General features: G+C 40.3%; 2 protein-coding genes and 1 long non-coding RNA gene across 6 annotated transcripts; 2 read left to right on the plus strand and 1 right to left on the minus strand.

Annotated features, from left to right (window-relative positions):
- Window positions 1–40: 40 nt before the first annotated feature.
- Window positions 41–25,020, minus strand: LOC146473728 (uncharacterized). Of its 4 annotated transcripts, XM_085117751.1 has the most exons (12): window positions 24,403–25,019; window positions 23,267–24,358; window positions 11,376–11,469; window positions 7,875–9,332; window positions 7,099–7,365; window positions 6,420–6,488; window positions 4,767–5,480; window positions 4,214–4,320; window positions 3,589–3,647; window positions 3,046–3,215; window positions 2,085–2,186; window positions 834–924 (listed from the first exon to the last, which is right to left on the minus strand). In XM_085117751.1, exons 3-12 carry the CDS (start codon window positions 11,434–11,436, stop codon window positions 842–844), a joined length of 3,090 nt encoding a protein of 1,029 aa, XP_084973877.1. In that variant the 5' UTR covers window positions 11,437–11,469; window positions 23,267–24,358; window positions 24,403–25,019; the 3' UTR covers window positions 834–841. The 4 variants fall into 4 exon arrangements, with proteins under 4 accessions (XP_084973879.1, XP_084973877.1, XP_084973876.1 ...); XM_085117753.1 differs by lacking the exon at window positions 834–924 and adding an exon at window positions 41–473 and having other exon boundaries at window positions 23,267–25,020; XM_085117750.1 differs by having other exon boundaries at window positions 23,267–25,019.
- LOC146473729 (uncharacterized) lies at window positions 11,629–19,322 on the plus strand. The gene is made up of 12 exons (XM_085117755.1): window positions 11,629–13,302; window positions 13,508–13,629; window positions 13,758–13,814; window positions 14,328–14,593; window positions 14,911–15,046; window positions 15,275–15,438; window positions 15,785–15,864; window positions 15,988–16,198; window positions 16,334–16,564; window positions 16,739–16,813; window positions 17,211–17,364; window positions 17,777–19,322. Exons 1-12 carry the CDS (start codon window positions 13,202–13,204, stop codon window positions 18,163–18,165), a joined length of 1,986 nt encoding a protein of 661 aa, XP_084973881.1. The 5' UTR covers window positions 11,629–13,201; the 3' UTR covers window positions 18,166–19,322.
- On the plus strand, window positions 19,362–20,445 carry LOC146473730 (uncharacterized). Its single transcript, XR_014866278.1, has 5 exons — window positions 19,362–19,603; window positions 19,713–19,796; window positions 20,050–20,081; window positions 20,175–20,257; window positions 20,438–20,445. It is a non-coding gene; the product is annotated as an uncharacterized LOC146473730 (long non-coding RNA).
- Window positions 25,021–25,394: the final 374 nt, after the last annotated feature.

Raw genomic sequence — 25,394 nt, forward strand, 5'->3', positions numbered from 1 at the left:
TATTTATCCAATACAAGGCTTGAAAATGCCATAAACAGCAAAGCTGATTACGCTTAAATGTTGGGGATTCAACTAATCCCTAATATGGCCAACTGAACTCTAATACAGCAAAAATAAGTTACGCTAAACTTTTGGGGCTCGCTAATCAATCGCGATTGAATTAGTTTTTATTATCTCCAGACCAATACAAATTGGTATAAATTGATTTTACCAAACAAAATCCTAGCGGTTTTTAACTCCCATTAAATTCCTCTTTTATTGAGGACAAAACCTTTGCTCTTAGTTTGTTAGTTTAGATTCTCTTTGTAGCTCGTTATTTCTCTCAGTTTAAAGCAAAGGAAATTTTACGTCAGAATTTGTCATGAATGGCGTTTTGTACAATGCTGTTTTCTATTCCGTCAATTCTAGTGTTCTCCGTCTCTTCTTTCCAAACAAGTCGTTCATCAGGAATAGCTGTATCGTGTACGGCTTTTCTGAAAATGAAACAATAAGCAACGATAAACAGTAAGTTTTGAGCAAATTAGCGGTCCTCTCAAAACTTGACTAAATTGCTATATGACACTGGACAATAGTGCGTTATGTCCAATTTGTGCAGTCAAGTGTAAACTTTGTGGGACTTTCTGTTATTATCATTTTTTAATCTCACTTTTCCACTGATTAGCTACGTAAGAAGTAAAGTGACTTTCTCCGGTTGGCGGTTGGGGGCATCAAATATGACAAGTTCAAACTTGAAATAACTACAGAATGTTCTGAAGATGTGACACTTTTACATTGTCCTGAGATAATTGTAGTTGCACTTTTTTTTCCGTTTAATTTGGGAGCGAAATCCTTACCTGAAATATTAATGCCGTTGAAAAGTGATATCTTTCATTTCAGTAGAAATCTGACTAAAGATGCCTTTAAGAAACGGATCAACGCCACCGTCTGAAAAATAAGGATCTGGAATTAGCCTGCGTTTGCATGTGCCGATAAATTACAATTAGAGAACATTCACTGTGGTCTACTATATCGACTCTTAAAGGCGTTGGTATTGGCATCATGATCACATCGAAATGTCGCTTTTTATCGTTACTTTTAATTGTCTTTGTCAGCGCTTGTAATCGAATTTTTAAATAGGAAACACGGTCCCGTGGTCGCACTCCAGCAGACATGAACAAGAAGGGTAAACGCCATGGGCGAAAATTACCGCAGCGTGTGGAAACTCGAGTCCTGCTATATGCTCTCGTTCGTTATCTTAGCCGAAGCAATTATTCGGGTGAAATTATTTACACAGACCCTTTCAGACGGCGGGGTATGACCAGGCGTAAACTTCGGGGGTCACCTCGAACATTTAGACAAGATTTGACAAGCCTCGAACAAGAACACGACAAGAAAATAACTATTAAACTGATGAGCAGCACTGCTTGAAATGAAGCTGTAAAACCTGTTGATTCTCCGACGAGTTCCTTTCAAAGAGTTTTACAATTTACAACTCTTAAAGTTATGAACGTCAACCACAGAAATTACTCCGCTGTTGCGTATAGGGAAAGGCGAAATAGTAAAGCAAGCCGGGACTATTATTTTGCTTCCATTCCAAATATTACAAGGAAACTGGCACGGGCCAGGGATTGTGGAGTCGTTTGAGGGAAGGGGAATAGCCGTATTAACGAGAACAGTGCATTTTTGGCGCTTTCTCAGGGTGGTACAGCTCCCGTTAAATCTGCTTCATCTAAATCAACGTTTGTTTCACAGTTAACTGCTCCCGCCGAAAATACACTTGTCCGTCGTCAATATGTCCAGTCCTCTCCCCCAAAACGATCCCAAGATCCCATCATAGATCGTCATAGAGAGTGGGACTTCTTTGTGTTCGACTGTTAGGGTATTCAACTCTCAAAGTATGCTTCTTCTTTGTGTTCATATTGGGCTGATTTGCTACGAGTTTTGCCAGTCTTTTTAGGGTCTTGAATTGCATTTTACCACTAACGTCCGACGTAAGAACAAGCCTTGATCATTGATCATTGTCATTGTGTGCGTATTTCGTTTTACAACAATGTCGTTTTGGTGACATACACACTTTCTCTTGATGTCAGACATTCACAGCTTACTTGGAATATTCACAGCACTTCTTTTGTTGTCTCGTTCATGTTTTGCCTTGACTGCGTCATTCACTTTTGTCGCCTTTTCTACTGCCGGTGAGTGACCGTACTCTGCAAAGCAATGTATAAAAATGAAGTAAATATATTTTTAAACGTTTGCGTAAAACCTACTGTCATTTAAGGGAACTTCCACTACTGCAACTGCGTAACTACTTGTTCAATTCAATTCTAGTTGGAAATGCAGTCTAAGTTCATTTTATTGTGTCAGTGTTGTGTAGCTGAGGGGAGAAGACCCCTCTACTAATTGTGGTCACCTAAACATTACAAGTTTCCTAAACCTAAGAGTAAACTAGTTGACTACAGGCACCAAAAGCATGTATTTAATGCGAATGAAGGTTCCCTTTCAAAATAAAGTCAGTTTGAAATCCATAATTGCGGCACGTTTGGACAACGTGCTCAAAATTGAACAATCTACACTACAGTCGAAGCTCTCGTAGGCGGACACCCTCGGAACGCGAAAAAGTGTCCGTAACTGGAGCTGGCCGTTCTCGTAAGCGGCCACTAGAGGTGTAGGGGATAGATGGCCGCTTACGCGAGCTTGCCCAGCTAACGATAAATCAATACCGTATTGGAAATACAATCACTGAAATATCATTATGGTACTGTAATTAGTGTAAAATCATTGTGACGAACAGCAAATGTGAAGTTGATTGATAAAAACAAGATACAGAGGTTGGGGTGTCTGCTTATGGGAGCTTAAAAACAAAGAAAATGTCCAAGTCGTAATCTCTAAAAGTGTCCGCGGCCGCTTTCGGGAATGTCCGCTTACGAGAATGTAAAAATACAGAGTTTGTATGGGAGTTAAAACGGGGTTTCAAACAAGGCGGCCGTAAGTAGAGCTGTCCGCTTACGAGAGTGTCCGTTAAGAGAGCTTCGACTGTAGTTAATACAAAACATTTCCTGAACTCACCAGTAATCTGAAGCGAGTTCTTGTACACGGGCATGTCGTCAAGTCTTTCCTTCTTCTTCACCATGTTTTTCAGTTTTTCCTCGACGCCTTTTACGCCATTTTTAAACGTTATGATGAATGGAGCGATCACTTTCCGTATCGTGTTGGGGTTGTGTTTCACCAGGCCCTCCCTGCAGTAAGAAAAGATAGACGACAGTGTATGAGCCCGTTTAAAAATTCGTGAACAGTTGTACGTGCCATGTGAAAATAAGGGCTGTTGACAGTCTACATGTATCCAGTCTTTCTTCGCAACCTACAACCCTGAACTCATGTTTTGGAAAAAAATCCCCCCTTTCCCCATTTCAATGTTGTAAATTGTCGTCCCATGATTTGGCTGACAACTCCAACATTGAACGGGGTCGCAGGGAAATTTTCCAAGACAATAAATATATCTACCGTTATAGGCCTTCTCGTTTAATACGGGCACTATCTCTAGAGCAAACTAGCTCATAGTTAAAATACTATACTGATAAAATGACGAATTTTTTTTTGGCAGTTTCTTACCTAAATCCTACGACCTCAGCATTGACAAACTTGGGCTCGTTCTTGAATACCCGTTTGAACTATAGAAGAAGATAGTTTGTTTCATTAGTTGAAACGCGCCAGCCGGAAAATAAATGGATTTGCTCAAAACTGAACTACCGTATGGGGACCCTTACATGTATAACGGCTTTATTTTGCCTGGGAATAGCAAATAAGATCGGACAGTTTTGTTACTTTGGCCCTGTTCAGACCAGATTAGGTGCCTGTGCCAGGGCCTTGTACCCGGCCACTGAAAAGGACGTTGTTCAGGCTCCTTGGTGTCCACGAAGCAATCATGATTCCATTCGTCAATTTAGCGCCCGCCATTTTGTTTGCTGTAGAGGAAAAAGCGTGGGAACCGACAAAATCATATTCAGACCAGTGTTTGCGCCCAGGAACGGTGCCCGAGTACTACCCTTAGATGTAGCGCCCGTGTCCATGAGCGGTGCCCAGGTTTTTGCTCGGGCACCGACTATAAGCTACATTCCGACTAGTACCCGTGCCCAAGAACCGGGAACGGGCGCCTAGTCTGAACGGGACTTTAGAAACTCAATATTCAACTCAACAGTTTCGCATCGTTTGATGTTGTTTGTTTTAACCGACTCACCGCTTGTTCGATATTCCCAGTCAATATTTTGGACTCAGCACTTTCCCCATCCTGAAACTGATCCAACCAGCTTTGTTTAAGCTTGATTGTCCCTGTGTATGCCACAGCTGAAACAAAACAAAAAAGTTAGACTGAATGAAAATGACTTAGTCCCTAATTTCCCTTCTTTTATAGCGGATTTTACCAGGGTTAGAGGAATGAGGTACTGGGTGGGGATGGTCAAGTTTGAATGGTCTATAATTTTGATCGGTCTTCTTGGCCGTGGTGGCTATTCATATTTCACAAATACGTACAAATGTCAGTTTACAAGTGTTAGCTCCCAGTTAATTACAGCCGTTAGAAAGCTGAAGGTACGATTTTTTTTCCAAATTTCTTTTACTTAACTTATGATTAAATTGTACCTTAAAGTAAGCATTGCAATGCAACTGAACCTATGGTTCCTGGTTGGCATTTTTTAAAAGCCTGTATTGCGGTCGATTGTGTCCGCTCTATTATTTTCATCCCTCAGTAATCTTAACAGGACAGATACAAAAATCTGAAATGAGGAACTTACTTCCCTCTTCCACCTTCCCAGGCGGCACTGCGACGATTGTTTTGGGGGTGGGCTTGGATAAAATGTCATGTTGATGATGCAAATACACCAGTTGACTCACATGGGTACCCTGGGGAGCCTGGTCGTTTTGTTGATGAACAAAGCTGGCAGCCTGATTTGCTGGCGAATGTAAAGGCACTGTGACTTGCTGTGGAGGAGATTCAATCTCTGAGCTTTGAGAGTCTTGGGAAGCATCCTTAGGAGAAACTGCGGGTACAGACGGAGGTACGAGATCATGCGAAGGTGAAGATGTATCCCCGGACGCAGAGTCAGAGCGATGCAGAGAAGAGGTGTCTTCGCTTCCATGCAAAGACCCCTCAGTTGACGCATGCGTGAGAGAAGCGTCTTCCTTGACTTGCGTGGGTTCAACTGGTAGAGCATGCGCAACATTGTCATCTTTTGGGTTGTTTTCACCATGGTTTGAAGGTAACGTAGATTCTTGGACAGTTACCCCTGGGGTAGATGGCATTGGGGACTCTTGGAGGGATGTTTCTCGGTATATCTCTTGTATATATCCCCCGGATGATTCAAGTGTCTTAGCCGCCGGTATGGGAGGTGGTTCTTTTGGAGTTTGTGCAGCCGACTCTGTCACTTTTGAGGATTCTGTTAATGTGGTTGTCTCGTGGGACTGCTCGTCACTAGATGGGATCTCACTACGAGCCATGTCGAAAATTTCTAAATAGTACGAAAGAGAACTAATGAAACACCATACTCTTACAATAGCCTCTTTACATTCCAGGGGCCAGATTTACGAAGCTCCCTTTTAAAAGTTCAGATGCATCCAAAGTATTATTTTCTGGACAATATCTTATTGTTAAGAAACAGCACTTAGGATACAATCGTCTTGACTAAGGAGAACTTCAGCGTGAATATGGCTTCAGGCTACTCTACCAAGGCGAAACCCAACCTTTCATTACCGATTAAATTTTGCTTATATACAGGTACAAACATCCGAGTTGGGTTTTTTTGTTGTGAAAACAAACTTGATTGTTTATGGCCTATCGGCTGGGTTTACGATATTCAGAGTGATCTTCCCCAGGATGCGTATAGCAGCCGAAGGCGAGGCGCATAAATTGTGAGTGTACGTATACGTGTTCATCAAATAGATTCTATATACAAATCTCCGAACAATGCCTACGACATTCCTCAGATTTGGTCACGTGCTGGAAGACATGAGAGGTCCTATCCCTTTCCAAATGCTCGCGCACGCGTACCGAGAGGTGTCGGGATGTTTCCTCGATATAACAGGCATTACAACTTGTACATGTAAATTTATACACGACACGACAACGGAGCTCAGAAGGAATAGGATCCTTCACACTAAACATGTTGCGGAACTTAAATTAGGTGAAAACAAGCTTAACGTCTAGATCTTGCAGAAATGTTTAACAAGTTTACGCAGTTTTCTATGAGCTTCAGCAGAGAATGAACCTGCGTAAGGTAACTTGAAGTACTGTACCGAAACCGAAGATTGGCTCTGGGTGTTTCTGTGTGAGCTATTGTGGGCTCTGGTGGTATACTGATTAATTACCTTCTCAATTACGTCAACGTTTATGGTAGTTTTATTGGAGCGCGTTATATGGCCAATGCATTATGCTACTGAAATTTCTGTACCTTCTGTCATGGGTTGAACGCTGTCGATATGAAAGAAGTTCCCGCGCTTGGATGGCTGCATTGCTCCGGCTGCATAAAAAGAGAGAATACGTCAGTAACTAGTGAGCATGTCTATTGGACCCCTCAAGTTCTGCTTAGTTACTCAAAAGAGCAGATACAAGCGGGCAAGCGAGCGCTGAAAATTCGTTCGTCTGATTTTCTCACCCGTCACAAAACGCCTGAATAAATGGTGTAATCTGTCATTAGGATTCTATGAACAGGGGTCACCCAGTTTTATCACCCAACGTTCATAAGTGATTCGATGCCCATTTACACTGTTCAGTTGTGTCAGGCTAGTCACAAATGAGAATACATTATCTTGTCTGAGCACGACTTATTCCTCTTCTATAATTCTACAACAAAAGTAAATGACAAATGAACGTAAAACGCACGGGTATTTTATTTTGCCAATGGACAAGTTTGCAATAGGGCTTTCTCTTCACGGTCTCTTCCCTCACTCGAGGCTTGTTGAAAGTCTGGCGATTTGTCAGACTTCTTTTCGAATGTAAAACATTTGATGATGAATAGAGAAAGGGGGAGGGGAATAATCGTCGGTGTGAAAGAAGTTCGGTTAAATTTATGAGTCAATAAGTGTCTCAGTAGTTTACGCGGATCTCAATCTTGTTTCCAAGTGACTTACCAGTTGTAAATATCGCGCTTCTCCAGAACCCACCGCATTTCTGCGCCTTGTCTCCGGTGCACAAAGCATTGCATTCTTCATCCGGGACCTTGTTATACTTGCCGTATGAATCACCACACCGGCACAGATAACCATATTGCACTCCGGCATACGCGTGACCGGCGCCCTGGCATGCACTGCGGCACGAGTCGGGCGTGAGGTGGGGAACAGAAAGCACTGTGGGAAGGTCTCGGTAGGGGGATTTGTCTTCAAAGCAGCCAACGTATCCTGTAAGAGCGAGAGACAGGAATTCCTATCTTAAATTGTGACTTAAGGTCACTGCATGTTTTGTTGTTCAGTGTTATTGTTGTTGTTGTTATTAATATTTATTTTTTGTATCTTTTTTTTCCTTTGAAAATGATCAGAACAAAGAGGCTACCCGCCAAAGTAGCGCCGCGTAACCTCAGGTCTATTTAAAGCTTGATGCGTTGTACGTACAATGCACGCTGTAGGTCTGGCATAAACTCTACTCTCTGCTTTCTTGAATTGCCGCTTTATATGTGTAATAACCCAAAGTTGTTGTTTTTCTTGTTGTTTTTATTGCTTTTGGCCGACCATGGACAACATAGCTTAACGTAAATAAGAGAAGAAAACCTCTCTGATTCGTTTATTGAGTCGACCTTTCTGTGTAAATGAAGTTCATTATCCCAATGACAAACAACTGCATAATGTAAGAATAGTTTGTAAACACCCCCATCCCCTCCCAAAAAAAGCAAAGAACGACTACTTCCGCATACCATCTTCTCTGATCTCTCTTTCATGAATCATAAGTGTAGCCTCATCATCATCTTCACCGCCAAAACTCGAATCCATTTCACTGTCGTCCACGCTATGAGAATAAACCGCAGGGCGCTCTATGATTGGCTCCGGGGCATTCCTAATTTCTCGCGTATACACCACGCGTGGCTCTGGGAAGTCTCCGGAATGTTCATAGTGCGTTTCTCGTTTCTCCGGTTTTGGATGTTTTTCGGTAATTGATGCAGTATGGGTCTCGCTAGGAAGGGATGCCAAGGAAACTTCAGAGACTTCCGGTGAGTCGGCATGTGCGTCTTGATCGCGGTAAAACCGCGACACAAGACTGTTACTATCTAAGGCGTCGTTTTCTCCGAGGGTACTGTCGGATCGCAGAAAGAGATTTTCTTGAGATGATCTTCTCGCTCGGTAAAACGACTCCGGAAGAAGATAATCCGTTAATGATCGTAGAGACTGTACGTTCGGTGTTTTCTTGACTTCCTGTTTTTTGTTAAGTTGCCCTTCTTCCGGTTCCGGTTGCCCTGAGGTTGAACCCTCATCTGCAAGTTCATCTTCTGTTTCTCGCATGGCAGATCCTGAAAATGAAGTTAACTTATCCTCAGTTTCAGAATCAGGACTTTCTTTGTAATCCTCGACAGCTGCCATTAAATCATCCGCAAGTGAATCGCTTTTTAACTCTCTTTTAAATAACTTTTCTCCAGTTTCATGGTGCAATTCTTCTTTTTTAAACTTCGTTTCTCCGCTACTCTCATCCTCCACCTTTTCGTTCAATTCCCTTTGCGCCACTTCATTTATCCTGCTTAGAGCTTCCTCAGGGTTTTCTCCGCTTCCCGAGTTTTCCTCCTCTTTGAAAAACTTTGGTAGCTTATCATCTTTCACTTCCGTTTCCGGTGCGAGCCACAAACCGGAACCGGAGAATTCAACTTCCTCACCGGAAGTGTCGTCCTCCTCTGGCGAGAGAGAGCTGATCGCTCTTAAGGCCGATATTAGGCTATCGAGTGAATTTGTGTTCATACTCCGCTTTTCAGTTCGTTTGGGTTGCAGTTCTGACATACTCGATTTTAAATTCCATAAACCGGCACCGGAAGTTGAAATTTTTCCCGGTTGCTCCCCTGAGCCAGACGTTTGGCCTGTGATTGATGAACTCTCTCCTTCGTCTGTGCTTCTCTTGCGGATTGTGACTCGAAATCTTTCGGGACGCCTCGCTGTGACGTCATTATCCTCCCGAGCTGAGCGGGACGACCTCGCTTCCATTTTCGTTTTGTAACCTTCCTGCGGTTTCGGTTCCTCGTTTTCTGTAGCGAAGAATCGTCTTTTGTGTCGGCGCTCTGTTTCTTTATCATCTTGTAGCCTGCGAGCTTTACGCACAAGTACTACATCGTCATCGATTTCTGCCTCTCCTTTTCGTTTGACGCGAAAAAGTTCGCGGTCTACAGGAAGACCTATAAAAGAATGGCATTAAAGAGAAAGAGGGTGTGAGATGAATATTGCGAAACAGTCAAGAAAATACTGAAGCACATTCTGACCGGCTGAAAGAGTACTTCATAATTTAACTAACAAACCTCGCACATTTGGATTGGTCTTTGACATTCAATTGCCTAGCAACCAATGAGACGAAAGTTCACAAACCGCAGAGATATTGAGGAAAAGCCGAAGAGGTTCAATACCACAAAAGCTGACTTTTAGTTGTACTCTGCTTCTAACCAGATTGCATGATAGCAGTAACTTCGAGCCATATAATTGATACTGATCGAGCAACTCCAGCCCGTTACCTTTGCTTACATGTGAATGAAGTAAGAGCGTGGACGTATTTTTACATCTGAAGCTCACAACGCCATTGGAAAAGGAATGAGACATCTGTTAGCAAAATTATTTTGGTATAAGCAAATGTAACGAAAAATTTAGCCAGCGGAAAAATTCCTTTTTGATAAGGATAATGGGGAGGTCTAACCTTAATTTTTAGCGATGAAACCATCGAATATGTAAGATTAAGGGTTATCCCATCCCCCACCCCTTCTTCCTCCAAATAAACGATCCAGTCAAATTGGACGCTTCAACTGATATATGGGACGGGGGGGCAGAAAAAATATCAAGAAGTTATAGCCTGTCCATGCAGTTAAAAGGTTAAAGCATTCTTTACAGTAACAGCTCGGAGCAGCTCCCGCGCTCCTGTTTAAGGTCATTCCCCTGTTTTGCAGTGCGCAACTCTACTGCGCACAATGGAAAAATAAAAAAATTACGCTCATTTCTAGCTAACTACTGAGTATCACTCAATCTGATTTGCATCTAACAACAAAATTCTTAATTTGCATTTGGCGCGGAAATTGAGGTGTTTTCATAAGACTCGCCCCAGTCCCTTCGCGGAGAAACCAGTTTTGTAGCTCGATTTACCACTGCTTTGTGAAATATCTGCAAGACCAACCCAGTGAAACTATTTTCTCTCTTCAGATTTCTAGCCAAAATATCGTTTGCCAACTACCGTGAAAATTTAAGGAAAATCCTAGTGTTAGAAATATCAAATTTTGCGCCTAATATCTAGCCAATGGACATTTTGGCCTACCTTCAGAGGTAACGAATTAGATTATTTTGTTGAATATCTCAGTAGTACTGGTTAGGAATAGTTTTCAAACATATTTCACATTGAAAATGATTTATGAACAGGAAAAAAATTCTATGAAATGAGCCGTTAACTGTTCTCTTCAGAAAATAATTCCTGTTTTGGCAAATGCTCTATTATAGTCCTTTTTGTCCAAACATGCAGACATTACCATATTTCAATGCTTCGTTGCTGAAGAACAAGCATGGCGACCCCCTCTTTTTATTTCATTTTTGCAGTTTACATATGGTGAACCACACATGGGCAAAGTTTGGAAAAAATCTGAGTGTTGGTTCTATTTTAGGGGAATGACCTTAATACTGCAGCTCGACCCAAACAAGTTAGTAAAACGGTTTAAATTTCCAGCTTCTGTTTTAAAGTACTTGAAATCTGGGAAACAAATTTACCCATCATTGAAACTGAAAAAATCACGTTTTCGGAATTCAGTCTTCAGAACTAAAACTCGTTTGAGTAAAAACTCACAACAGCCACAAATATTGCCCTACAGAATGGCAGTTCGGTAGTATATAGTTTCAATATAATCCCCAAATATCATTTGCGAAAAGGGAGCTTGATCCCCGAGCACTTTCCACAAGTTGCATTCAATGAAAGGCTCCTTTATTTGAGACACGCTTGTGTGAAAAAGTATTTACTTTTAGGAAAGGACTTTAACATTGGAGGCAGTAAAAAAAATGTTTTGTGGCAATTTATATTTAACGGTAACTCATTCATGTTCAAGTAGTCTACAACAGTCTTGCAGAGTCACTTAACGATGACAATGGAGGGTATTTGGTTAGCAGAACGAACAATAACATACACACACATACCCCTCTAATATACAAAGTTGCTGGGGACGGGAGTTATGTTAGGTCACTAAAGTACTACTTACCTAAAAGCCCCTGAATAAAGTGGGCCACAATTAGCAGTCCTAAGACCGTGGTAATTTTCATGATCCCAGGATCTCTGTGTTCTTTCGTGATTGCCTGAATGAAAGTAAGAAATCAATTGATATGTAAAGGGTGTATCCCAACGTTTGATCACTGAAAAAAGTCAATCAGCGATCGTGGAAATGAAATTGCTGTGGAGCAATCGAATACGCTGTAGACGATTGTCTAGCCCGACTTCCATTTTCAAGATCACTCATCGCCCACAATGCCGCGACACATCCGGGGCTTTTATGTGGCGTCCGCGCGTAAATTCAAACTGAATAATGATCCCAGCTGTCCAGACAATAAGAAAAAATGGCCGACGTCTGCAAACAGTATGTGTGTTTTGCGCGATTACAAGCTTATTAGCCAAGTTTCGTAAAAGTTTGCATATGGCTTTTGAAGATGACACATCAGTAGAATATACGAGACCTTTTCTGAGATTTTACCGCAATTAGAACTAGTCGCAAATTTTATTTGAATCTGGTCTATTTCAAGGAATTTTTGGTACGAGAGTAAACTTCGAAGCTAAATTTTTCTTCGCTCGAGTACTTGATCAGAAAGTTTGCATATGGCTTTGACCGTATATTGCTTGAGACGGCTTTACGCCAAGTTTCAAATGAAACTGATAATTCAAAGTGGTCGCAAACTCCAACTTTAGATTTTTTTCCACCAAAGTTCTTGCTTTCCCTCTCTCTAGAAACTCTCAGGGGAATAGAATGAACCTATTTTGAATATCCCGCTAGAATTTAAATGTAGTCGAAGCTCCGCCTCCGCAAACAATAGGACCCCTTTGGGACTATTAAGCGTTGAGACTGAACAAGAAAACAGCAGTTTAAAGGCTAATATAAAAATGATTAAAGAAGCAACAGTTTCGATTCCTAGGCCCCGGCAGTTTCTACACTCTTAACGTTAAGATAAAAAAAGAATCAGCGCTTTGCGTTTATTATTTAAAACAACCTCAAATGATAATTGCGGGCTGTTTAAAAAAAAAAAAAAGATTTTTAACTCACAAGTGTACCGAAAAGGCGGTATTGTGTAACCATTGACAACCTACACGCAAACTGTTTCAATAGTGCTTTTATTCACATTTCGAATGCGGCCGAGGAGGTAGTCAGTTCGCTATCAGAAACCGTAAGTCAAGATGTCGTCCGTACAAGATATGCAGAAGGTTGATCGGGAGCTCTTTTTAGAGCTCATTGAATCCCCGATCAACCCTGCTTTTTTACACATATCCACACCGCTAAAACACTGCGACCCGATGTTTTATTTACAAATTAACGGAGAAGCTCTTTGGCAATGTCGTGCCATCAAGAAACCTGAGCAGATGTTCCAGGTGCTCCAGGATAGCTTGCTGCAACTTGGATACAGATTGTCTTCCCTTTGCAAATCTCGTGTCGGGATCCTCGTCTACGGCAAGGTGAATTACCTTACCAAAAAGGTTCGAAACGCCACCAACAACACAAGCCGCCACGCTCTGCGATCAAACTACTGGTGTACGATTGCCCTCAACTCAGATGATATCGTCCAAGGGCCCGAGGAGATCATCGCTAACCTAAGAGAAACGGAACAGGAACTGGTTCGTGAAAACCAAAAACTAACAAAAGAACTTGAAGGTAAGAAAAATAAACGTCAGATGCAGCTACTTTCGATGTATTTATCAAAAGCTAGGCCAACTTATTTCACAAACACAATTATCTCTTGGTTTTGAAAAGGCAAACTAACTATACACGATCGTACCGTATTACTTGATATTTTTACAGAGAAAGCATCAGAGTTGTACAACGCTATGGTTCAGCTGAAAGAATCCCAGAACCAAAGTGGGCATAAGGGGAAAACAATCGACCAAGTCGGCCGTCGACAACAACAGCGCCACCTCAAAGACATAAGGTACGCAATCAGTGTTTCTTCTTTCCAAAGGACGTTTGAAATGCCGGGTTTAAGTACTTAAAAAACACACGAAGGCAACTGACACGTTTTTATATTGAGCGAACAAAACACAAACTCATTCAAGCTTAAGTTAAATTTAACAAGCGGCAAATCGTTAAAAGAAGAAGATAAGAAGTGCTTATACAACAAAACCATTATTTTGCAGAGAGAAAGCAGAATGTGCCCTCTGGTTTGCCGAGACCTATGGCCTTACACCACAGTCTCTTTTGCTGACAGACAAGACTGGCAACAGTTTCAACTTAAACCTAGACTGCTGTCATTCTCAAGGTAATACAACTCATCCAGTGATAGCAAGTACAATTGCCATTTATGTCCAATCTTATCAAGGTTTGCTGCATTAGTGAGGATTTTTACAGTTAATGACTTGGGTCTTTTTTGTTTTAATTTAAATCCAGAAAGCACCTCAACTGGCTCAGATAAAACTACAGAAGTGGAGCAGAGGGAGAGCACAAGTAAGTAACAATAATTGCAATGCTGCAATGTTATAAAAGATGCTTAACAATCACACTATTCAGACTATCACAAATTATCTGGATCAGCTGTCCAAAGGACTACAATTCAAGGAACACTATCAACTCCAAAGGCAATTTTTTTGATGACCTAAAAGTACAATATCAGCAAGGATTTCTGCTTATGATTCACTTTCAGGGTTTAAGCTGGACAATGTAGGCCTGCCTGTCAAATGTAACTGCATGTAAATACTAATAAATCACCACAGCTATTATGTCTTTTTTCTTTCTTTCTTCATTTCTTTATTATTATTATTATTATTATTATTATTATTATTATTATTATTATTACATTACTCTGCCCGCGTGTACCCAAGCTAATCAAAGCAGAAGGCAGAAGATACCAAAAAGATAGAAAGATAAGAAAAAGATACTTATAGTTTTACTAGGACTAAAGATAATAATTTATAATAATTCAAATAATTACTGCTTACTATCAATGTGCTAATCTTTTAGGTCACTCACATGAGCCATATGAGAGTCTTCCTGAGGATGAAAAAGAAAAAGTGAAATCCATCCTGTTCATTATGGATAAGTTTTCCATGTCCCAGGAAGGGTATCATGAGCTGAGCCAGGTGGAACAGTCACTTCCTCGAGCCCATGTGGTTCAAAATTATGCAAAGCTGCTAGACAACCAGTGGACAGTGAAAAGGACTCCAGGTGAAGCACAGGGTGCAGAGCTGCCTTTTAAACTCCTCCTGCAAAGTGAAATCCGCAATTATGTAAGTACCAATGCCATTTTTATAAATTAAAAACAACTGCTACAGTGATGCCATGGAAAGTAGAGGAAACAGGGGAACGCACGATGTCGAGTATAAACAATTATTAACCATGCAGCTTCCCTTTAACTAGTGCCTGTAAAGTCATACCATCCAACATAGTTTAAGGGTAGGGCTTGGAGTTAGGTTTTAGACATAAGGGCTCAGAAAAATTAATGAGCTCAAAGACTGCATAGAAATTGCAACAGATCATGCAATTTCATTCTTTATCTTATGAATTTTTTGTTTTTTTTATTTGATTTATTTACTTATTTTTCTAGATGGCAAAAAAAAAAGATGTGACAAAAATCAAAGTCAAGATATCTGGAGATGGTACTAAGATGTCCCACAACAGTAGCTTCTTCGTCTGTTCCTTTGCCTTAATTGATGAGGAGCACAGCTGTCTGTCCAGTGCAGGTAGATAAAATTTCAGTTTTTATGTCCAGGTTCAGTTTTCAAACTTTTTCTACAAACTTTGTTTTATGCTGTGACAACAAGAGACAGTTTGTACCTCTGAAAAGTCTTAATTGAACACTAAAGAGATAATCAAGGATTAAGAACAACAACAACAAAAAAAAAATGGATCAGTGCTAGCTAACCTTGATTTTTTAAGTCTGATGCACTTTTGATTAATAATTCTGCCAGGTAACCACACCATCGCCCTTATTAAGGGAAAAGAGGAGCATGAAACCTTGAAAAGGTCTCTGGGCAATGTCATCACAGGTGTCAACAGCCTAATAGAGGATAAAGAGATTACTGTTGATGGAAAAACAGTAAGCCTGGAATTCTATTTGGGAGGAGATTATAAGGTGAATGAATTTCAATAATTTTATTTGTTTTAACTACAGTGGAACCCCGCTATACAGTCATCCCAGTCAAATGCTTGGTATGGCTGCTGAGTGAAAACTGACACAATTTGACAAACAACAAACAATAATTTGACCCTATCCCATTTATACAACCACACCAGTAATACAACCAAATTTCCATGGCCCAACGGTGGTCGTATTAACAGGATTACACTGTAATATGTAAAATTGTAAACTATACATTGTCAACTAGTCCCTCCAATTACTGATAGTTTAAGTCAGGAAGTACAAGTAACAGTATAAAAGATTTGCTAATCAAAAGCTGTTTATTTCATTGATGTTTCAGTTTTTGTTGATTGCCATGGGCATGAAGGGTGCCACTGCAAACAATAGCTGCATTTGGTGCAAACTCCATAAACATGAGAGGTAAAGTACTGTCCTTTCAAATAACAAAGCATAATAAACCCAAAACATAAATAATAGATTGTTCTTAGATGGTAAGAATAGCTTCAATCGGTACCTCACATATTCCATTTCTTTGTGCTGTAGGTGCAATATGTCACACTCATGTGAATACTTCCAAAGTGAAACCATGGCAAGAAAACTTGATAGTTCATGGTCCAAGCAGCCAGGATGTCATGCCGATCCATTTTTCAAGGTTCCCCTTGACAACGTCATTCTGGATGAACTCCACCTCATGTTGAGGATAACTGATAGACTTGAGGAGGGATTAATCTTTGACATAATGAAATGGGACTCAGTAAGTAGATGGATATACTTTTGATTTATGTTTAAGCATGATTGCCTGACAAGTGCAAATGTCCTAGCTGACTTAAAAGAATTACACTGAATCTAAAGTTCACACATAATATTTTCTTTTTTTTTTTTTTTTCAGGATGACAATCACAGCAGGCCAGCAGGCAAAAAATGTAATGACCATCTTAATGCCTTCTTGGATGCAGTCCACTCCCTAGGAATCAGCTTCAAAGTGTATAAAGTAAACGAGAAGTGGGAGTGGACATCCTTATTGGGAGGGGAGAAAAGGGCCCTACTGAGAAAACTGCCTGACCTATTTGAAAAGTTCCTACCACCAAGCAGGATTGAGAAGACCAGAAAGCTGTGGGTTGTAAGTATGATTGATTGTAGAAGCTAATTTTTCAATGATGTGAAACAGGGGTATTTGGTATTCTTATTTTACTTTTAAATTATGCAAAATGAGTTAACAAAAACTACTCAGATTCTACTATAAATCCTTTTATAAATTGAAACATAACATGCACTTCTTTATTTGTTGACTTAGGATTTCAGAGAGCTGTTAGATATGATGAACAAGGAGGACATCAGTGGAGATGAGATCACAACATTCAAAGCAAAGGTTATTATAACATTACTTAATCCACGTCCAAAATCACCTAAGGTTGAAACTTATTGGGATAGAAAAAATTTCCAGACATTTCATTGAGTTGTCACTGATTCTCAGGCAGAAATGAGAGTTACCCTGATTTGATGTATAATTTGTTGGCTTTTCCATGACCTTCAAAATATCTGTTTTTCCTGACTGTGGCACACTGTGATTATGTCAGTTTCCATGTATCAATGAGGGGACCTCTTAGTATAATCCCCAAGATTTCTTGAGGTCTCCTCACCAATTATTCCTAATTTTTTTATACAATTATTGTAAATATGTGTGGTGAAATAAACATTGATTGATTGATTGATTGATTGATTGATTGATTAAATTAAAACAGAAGACCTTTGCCTTGTTCTTCCAGGCACTGAGTTGGGGAAAGGACATGGTGGCCATGGCTGGGAGTGGACCTGGCTACATGCAAACTGTCATCATAACACCGTATATGCACAGCTTGGTGTTTCATGTTCCTGTCATGCTAGAAAAGCATGGAAGCCTTAGATATTTTAGTGGCCAAGGTATGCATAAGGTTTTAGTATAATTACTCAAGTGATCATAGAAGACAAGCAAAGAGCACAAAATAGTATCAATTTTACATGTGCGGTGAAACATAACTGAAGTGTTCCTCAAACATAGTTATATCTTAAGTGCTTTTCAGTAGTGCATTTTCTTTCATTCTGAATTATTTCACTTCCATGCCAAAGGGTAAACATTTGAAAGGAATAGCTATATGATTGAAAATAAGACTATTGCTACCTTCAAAAATACATTTCAACGTTTTCTTGAAAATAAATTTGTGAAGAGTTTTTGTTTTCAAGTTGTTGTTTTTTTTGCTAAGAGTTAAGGAGCTTTAAAGACCCCTCCCCTTTGGAATTTCCAAGGTGGTATGCATATTAATGTTTCTGTACTTATACATTATTTGTTTTGCAGGAGTTGAGAAGAAGAATGACGACCTGCGAAGATATTTCCACCGCAAGATAAACCGGTGGGATGCGGCCACCAATCTCTTGCTGGTCGAAAAGCGCCAAGAGGTGCTCAGAGACATGGAGCGTACCAAGCGCTCCTATGAAAAGAAACGAGCTTCATTTTGGTTTGAAGGAGGAAAGGCAGAGTCTGCACGGAAGGTGGTGAGAATATCAACTACTCAGCCTGAGCAACCACCTGCTGAAGAAGGCATGAATGAAAGCCAACTAAAAAAGAAAAAGGTTTCTGAACTCGTAACAATTCTGGAGAGGAAGTCAGGAAAAACTGTCAATAAGAAAACTAGGAAACAAGATGTCATTAATGCCCTGCTCCAGATCACACAAAGAGCTGAGTGAAAATATGAAAATATGTATACTGGACAACCTTTTTTCTCAAGTGAGCAAACTATTATTAAAATGCAAGCTACATTTACATTATCTATCGTAGGCAAAACTTGATCGTCTGGACTATCTGATTATCCGGACCTTTTGCTCTGGTCCCAATTTTTTCATGAATATTAGTTAGTTGAGATCTTGAAAACTCAAAGTCGCAAAAAGCCCAATAATCCTTTCAAAAAACTGTTGAAACAGCGTATTATCCTGTGCGCTTTCAAAATACCTTAAGTTAAGTTATATTAACGAATTTGATTGATTTTTCAAGGGGCGGGTGTCATTTGGACAACCCATACGTCCCCGCATGTACTTAGGTTTAGTTATATTAAAGAATCTGATTGATTTTTCAAGGGGCGGGTGTCATTTGGACAACCCACACGTCCCCACATGTACTTAGGTTTAGTTATATTAAAGAATCTGATTGATTTTTCAAGGGGCGGGTGTCATTTGGACAACCCACACGTCCCCGCATGTACTTAGGTTTAGTCATATTAAAGAATCTGATTGATTTTTCAAGGGGCGGGTGTCATTTGGACAACCCACACGTCCCCACATGTACTTAGGTTTAGTTATATTAAAGAATCTGATTGATTTTTCAAGGGGCGGGTGTCATTTGGACAACCCACACGTCCCCGCATGTACTTAGGTTTAGTCATATTAAAGAATCTGATTGATTTTTCAAGGGGCGGGTGTCATTTGGACAACCCACACGTCCCCACATGTACTTAGGTTTAGTTATGTTAAAGAATCTGATTGATTTTTTAAGGGGCGGGTGTCATTTGGACAACCCACACGTCCCCGCATGTACTTAGGTTTAGTTGTAAGCAATAAATATGTTTGTTTATAAGATTTGATTGATTTCTTCCTAAAAATGACTCTAATAATAGTCATATCATGTCATCGTCGACCATTGTCAGCCACTAGAACATGGTAGAAGTTTTCAGAATGTCAGTTTGCCTGTATATTACCATTTTATGTCATTTGTATGCAAACGATAGACAAAACTTAGTTTGCAGCTGCTCTCACAAAAACACGACACGAACGAAAAACAAAATAAAGTTATAAATACTTTGATGGACTAGTATAGCATTCCCGGATATGTATGACTCATTATAAGGAATATAAGACCTACCTTTTTCAGGGTCTTAGACGTTCCAAAGGCTCAGAGTTTCCACATTTCGCACAGCGAGCCACCATTTTGTTTCTGACGTAGAACTGAGCGCGCGCAGAAAATCTTATGTAGCAACCGCTTGGAGTAATTATCGTGGTTTCTCTTTGTTGAGCTGCCGCGCTCTGGGGACGAGAGGTCACAGTCCAGCGCGTATCGCCCACGTTGGAATTCGTACTGAGATTATTTACCATCAGCATGTCAAACCCATCAGAACCAGAAGAGCCAATAACGGTAATGCGGCTTAATTTCGTATATTAACTTTTGGCTACAACGCCGTATTTTGGGATTAGTCTTGAACATAAAACAGTCTTGTAATTTCACCAAATATTTCATTTTTCAGCTCACATTCACAGACAGCCAAGTTGCTGATTTCTTAGAGGAGCTGGGATCGTATCTGGAGGGGCATTTGGCTATGGCGGACTCTGTGAGTAAACTTTGCTCATTTAAGAAGAATATTTAGTGAAAATGACGGCAAAACTTTGTAAGCAAAAATGAAAACGTAAGAGCTTTTTTTCACTAAGATTTTATCACAGCCGGTTTGTTTAGCATCCTCAGTTGTGAATTACGGAACTCTGACTTGTGAACAATTACACATAGCCCTTTAATAATCGAAAATGACATGTATCTGGATTAGAACTTTTTAACTTAAAAGTGTTATGATCTGCCTTGGTTTTTAGGACACACCACAGATGGATTCGTTAGAAAGATGGTTAGTATGTTGTGGATTTATTCTTTGCATTTAGAATTAGTGGTGGTCATCATTTCCGGAACTCATCATAGTGTTATCTGTCACCTTTACCAGGGATTGCATGGTAAAGCTAGCCTTAGAATTCGTCGCAGATCAACCAGCCATCCAGGAGATGCTGGAGACCCTCCACAATACCGGTAAATAACTGATCTTTGTTTAGTATTCGTCAAAAACGTATTTTAAACGGATATCAGCTATAATACGAGTGGCTAAGCCGAGAGACAAATCTATTTTTTTTATCACTGTGACATTTTATCAGAAAATCGCTACAAGAAAAATCAGACTGCTCACTTTGTGTGTGTTTTTTTTTTTCGTAGGTTCATAGTCAGTGATTGTCATGGCGGGAAAGTTTTGATACTTGCATGGAGCGACAGTTATCCGAATTGTATATATAAGGAACTGTTTCATTAAAAATGATTTGTTATCAAAAAAATCCTGCCTGGACTTGACGTTAACTCCCACCCCTAAGTTTCACCAGTGGAAACAAAAATAATTTGTATTGGTCATAAACTTTATTACGGTTGGTGGCTTCTAAAGAAGCCGTTTTAATTAAGCAGCATTTGGTTCACTGCATGCGTCCGGCGAAATAACTCTTCGTAAACTTTATCTGCACTTTCTCCACTGGGCGGGAAGATGTTTTGCGGCCTTGCTCATCTAAAAAGGCAGGCGACTTGCCAAGAAAGAGCTTTAAGTTGACCGGAGCGTTGACGCAACATCCACCGCCCGTCACTGTCAAACACTTCCTCAGGGAAGAACTAAGGCCTGCTGTCACCAGCTCCTCTTCACTGGCGGGGTACGGAGTCCCACGAAGGTCTGACGGCAAACCAGGAAAGATCGCTCGCAGTACATCGTGTCGCATTGTGATCGTTTCGTTGCAGGCCAGGGGAGCTTTTAAACCCTTCTCGAAGAGAAGGGCGAGCCTCTCTCTGCACTCATCGGCGCGAACTGGTTCGACAGATCTGTTCTCGAAGGCAGCAATAAGATCTTCGGGTAAATGTTCGGCTGGTTCCCACGTATTTTCAGTGGTAGAGTAGTTCTTCCACTGGATAAAGAACTCCGCTTTGTCTCCTCGAACTCTTTTCGCGACGACTCGCTCAACTTCGTAAACACCCATAACAGTGGGCTTAACCTTCGGTCGGTATTTTAAATTACAGCCGTGATCGCGAACATCTTTCAGTAATGATTCGTAGTAGCCCATCGGATGTCTCGCTCGCTTGGACATTTTTAGCAACTGGACCTATAGAAATAAACTAAAGGTTTTATATTATTTGATAAGTCAAGACGGATCCAAATTTGAATAATTGTCATGTTCCCTCAGGCGTAAGCATGTTCGAGGCGGGCGTTTTTGCCGGCTTTTAAAACTGCCTGCTCTGAATAAAAGTAATGTAGAATATTGGGCCTATTTAGTCTACTTTGGTTGCACATCTGGGTGGCAAAAGTAAAAAACTGAAGTGTTTACTTTTTTACTGAAAATGCTGCGATGCGCCAGCGGAGAAGCGTGAATAAAACTGCCGCGGCGAATTTAGAAACTAACATTTTCCAGCATTAGCCCGACCTCCACTGATTAAACAACTCAAACAACTGGTACGCACATCGCACTAGCTATGAAACTACGATCAGGTCAATTTTTTTTTTTTTTTTTTGCTTTTCATTCTCTCGACGAGGTTCGCGCGAAAACCAACGAAAGGTGAGACGAAAAATGAAGCGGAAAATTTCCTCTGATCGCAGGTCGGTCATTGAAGCGCCGTTTGTTAACCCACGCGTTCTTATGGTTTTAGAAGTCAGACGCTTGACCATCAGATACCATCGAGTTAAATAAAAATTTCGCTGCACACGAACTTTTTGATAAAATTATTTTTAAAGAGTGCGGCGCGCCTTTCATTAGAGCGCTATTGTTAACTTTATCCCACCTTGGGATTTACTTAGCGCGTCCAACCGTTTGATTGACAGCAGCTGAAATGTGCAAAGGGACTTGCGTATTCCCAAAACAAGACCTGTTAACCAATTACAGCCAAGTAGTTCCACATACGCAAATTATTATGCCTCCCGTTGATAAACCGGGCACTGCAAGTACATGTCGCCAAAGACAATAGCATTCTGGGCGATGTGACGATCATGGCAGCGACTGTTAACCGCAATCAGGTAGAAAACGGTAAAGATATGTCAAATATTTTACAAACTATGTTTGGCGTCCGGTTTTCACCAGAATTATTGGACATATAACGAACTGGTTTATTCCATCTATCGGAGGTAGATGTAGAAACTGTAGATGACTCGACCTAAGCTTGCATTCATGATTATATGTTTGTTTCTTGATATTGTTGACTCCACACTATACAGCCAGCTCCCCCCCCCCCCCCCCCTCCCCACCCCATAAGTGGAGGAAATTCAATCTTGGTCCTGGCTACACTCTATATACGCTATCCCCGACAGTGAATTCCGACTCGATGAATTGCTCGAATATACTTTATGGGGGACCACTTACTTCAGGTCCAAATTAAACTCCCAAATAGACTGATCTTCATTTGAAGAGCTCGTCGACACAACGTTCTGAGGCTAATCACGAAGCGTTCTGAAAAGTTCATCTTCCTTTCTACTATAACCTCGCCGATAAGATTCGGCAAAATTGCCAGAAAAAAAAAAATGAAAGAAATGAACAGTCAATGAGATAGCAGAAAATTGGGAGCAATCCAATCTGTAAATGAATGACAAAAATAAACTGGCACCTGTTGGCGATTTCAAAATTATTGAAACAAGCAAAGCATTTACGGATGGTTATATTCCAGTTTTATGCTTTAAATAAAACAGGCAAAATTTATTTTCCCAGTATGTTTTCTTAATTTTCGATATCTCACTTTTAGAGGCTTAAACTGGCAAGGTAAAATGTGCTGGGTTCTAATTAACATAAACTACCTGTAGAGGTATTCACTATCAGATATAACTGAAAATCACCAAATACACGAGAACTTTCTCAAAAGCTTCCCGTTTTACCTTAGTCAACATATCTTCAGGTATAATCTAAGTAATAATTATCGCTGAACGCCGAGTAAAGGTTAAACGTTTCCACAAATTCACAATTCCTTGGTTGTGCTTCCTCGCAGAAAACAACAGATCAACTAACTGATAAACATTCCCTCAGACCTTACCTTTGAATCCTAAAACAATTTCCCCCTCAGATTATGCATTTCGTTCTCACCGCAACCTGTATCCATTAAAACAATTCCCTTTCCTTGAACAATTTGTGATTGATTTCTTCCACTTTTTACTTCTGCCTTCGCTTTGTTGTGATTATATTTGTTGAAATCTCAAGAAGACGAGATTGCAGTGCGACTTTCAAATGTCGGCTCACGGGAAATGAATAATTGATAAGTAACAGCTGACTTTTTGGTACCTGTTTTAAAATCATCCAAATCATAGGTGCGTTAAGTCATATCTTTAATGGCGCGGAGTTCCGTTTCGTTGAGTCCGCTATTCGATCTCGAAATCAAAAGCTGCAAATTGTTTACCACAGAAATTCAATTGCCGTTATTGCTGTCGTTTTAATTTTTGAAAGCGGGCTAAAGACGAAAGACGAGAATCTCAACATTTTACTTAAAACAAATTGTCTGTTTATACAAAAAATTGCAGCCACTTCAAATAAACTGATTGAAAAATTATAATTGCTCGGGCGAAAGAGGTAGCCGTGATCTCCTTTGGTTTAGAAACATATGCCTGACGAGAACCTTTGGACGTATGACTTAGCCAATTTTTGGCTGCCGTTTGCGTATTATCGTTCGACTGTTCGATACAGTATATGATAATGCCGCTTGCTGTCGGCTCTTTCCTTCCTCCATTGCCAAGCTGGGAAACAAAGAATTTAGACAGCTAACTTGGGGGTACTCAAGTTGCATTGGCAATGTAAGATGCTTTTGACAATTAGCTAGTATAATAGGAACGAATCCACGTCTTGATGGGTAATTGTTGGAGCGTGTGAGTGTGTCCAAAACCGTAGAGTTTTTTTTTTCTTCGCAAAAAAAAGATAAATTTGACCTACGCATCATTTGCTTCACTGTAACAAAAATTTCTATTTGTTCAAACGTTAGAATTCGAAAGCTTCCCAGTAGAAAGAGAGAAAACCAAAGGGTCCATGGATACTTCAAACAAAAAGGGAGCCAGAAATTATGAAATAAAAAGAGGATCCGAGTAGGGAAGGAAAATATTTTGGAAATTCTGTATTCTATGTACACTGTATGTCCCAACTGGCAAAACCTTACCCAATTTTAACCTCTGATGTGAAAGAAACTTGAGTGCTCGAGCTACAAATAACATTTTTAAAAGTACTTTGGCAGCAATTTGTAGTCACAAGGCAAAAATATGTTCTTTAGAGCACAAAATTGCGGGGCTTTCAGTTTGGCATCAAAATTTAGCGTAACAAGCCTTACCCTTATGCATGGCTTTAAATAACTTTCCAGCAAACAAAATTGGCCGAAAACTGGAATAATGTTTCCTGCGGAAATCGATGAAACCGATACAAAACTGACAAAATTAGAGAACGTCTAGCAGAAAATACACTTAAATTTATCGCCATAAAATAAATGCAATCCCAGACGCGAGATACAATTCTTGACTATCAGCCCTACATTTGTGTCTCAAGCTGAGAGGCAAGCCAATCATTTACTTAGCTACTGACTCCATGGGTGACAGTCCGGGGACGAGCAGAATGTTTGTGAAGAATGCAGATCACGGTTGTCGTGTATGAGGAAGTCTGCATGACTTATGGCGTTTCATAAGTGTACGTATAAGTATCGCAAATTACATTCCCTAACGTTTTTCGCATTGAAGACCCAACTGCGGGCTAAGGGTCGGAGTAACAATTTCCTAGTCTTTAGATATCTCTGTGCCTGTCTCTGTCTATCTGCATTCCTGTCTGTCTGTCTGTCTGTCTGTCTGTCTGTTTGTCTGTCTGTCTATCTCTATCTTTACCTCTGTCTTTTTCTATGCCTCACCCGCTCTCAATCTCTCCTTCGATCGGTCGACCTTTAATGTCCATGTTAACCGCGTTCCACCGTATTGTATTTCTTGGGTATCACACAAACCCCAGCAGCTACACCTAGGCGTTTGATGGCAACTCCATCTACAGGCACGCACAAGAGAAAGTATTGATGGTCACTATACTCTTTTAAATAAACATGTTTACATTGGTCCATACCAGTGCGAACACATACGAATTAACACTCAGACAGAACGAGTAAAAAAGTAAACTTTGCATTTCTTTTTTTCTTACAAGTTAAAAGA

Source organism: Pavona decussata, unplaced genomic scaffold (assembly GCF_977016875.1).
Source record: "Pavona decussata unplaced genomic scaffold, jaPavDecu1.1 SCAFFOLD_92, whole genome shotgun sequence".
Taxonomy (NCBI): Eukaryota; Metazoa; Cnidaria; class Anthozoa; order Scleractinia; family Agariciidae; genus Pavona; species Pavona decussata.

Bases quoted from the DNA above. Each gene is read 5' to 3' on its own strand.
- LOC146473728 (XM_085117753.1), bottom strand. From the start codon at position 11,436: ATGAAAATTACCACGGTCTTAGGACTGCTAATTGTGGCCCACTTTATT. The intron at 4,321-4,766 runs GTAAGTTCCTCA...GTTTTGTTTCAG, and splicing joins TGGGAAGGTGGAAGAGGGAA to CTGTGGCATACACAGGGACA. The intron at 2,187-3,045 runs GTGAGTTCAGGA...ATTGCTTTGCAG, and splicing joins GAACTCGCTTCAGATTACTG to AGTACGGTCACTCACCGGCA.
- LOC146473729 (XM_085117755.1), top strand. From the start codon at position 13,202: ATGGTTCAGCTGAAAGAATCCCAGAACCAAAGTGGGCATAAGGGGAAA. The intron at 15,047-15,274 runs GTAGATAAAATT...TAATTCTGCCAG, and splicing joins CAGCTGTCTGTCCAGTGCAG to GTAACCACACCATCGCCCTT. The intron at 15,439-15,784 runs GTGAATGAATTT...TTGATGTTTCAG, and splicing joins ATTTGGGAGGAGATTATAAG to TTTTTGTTGATTGCCATGGG.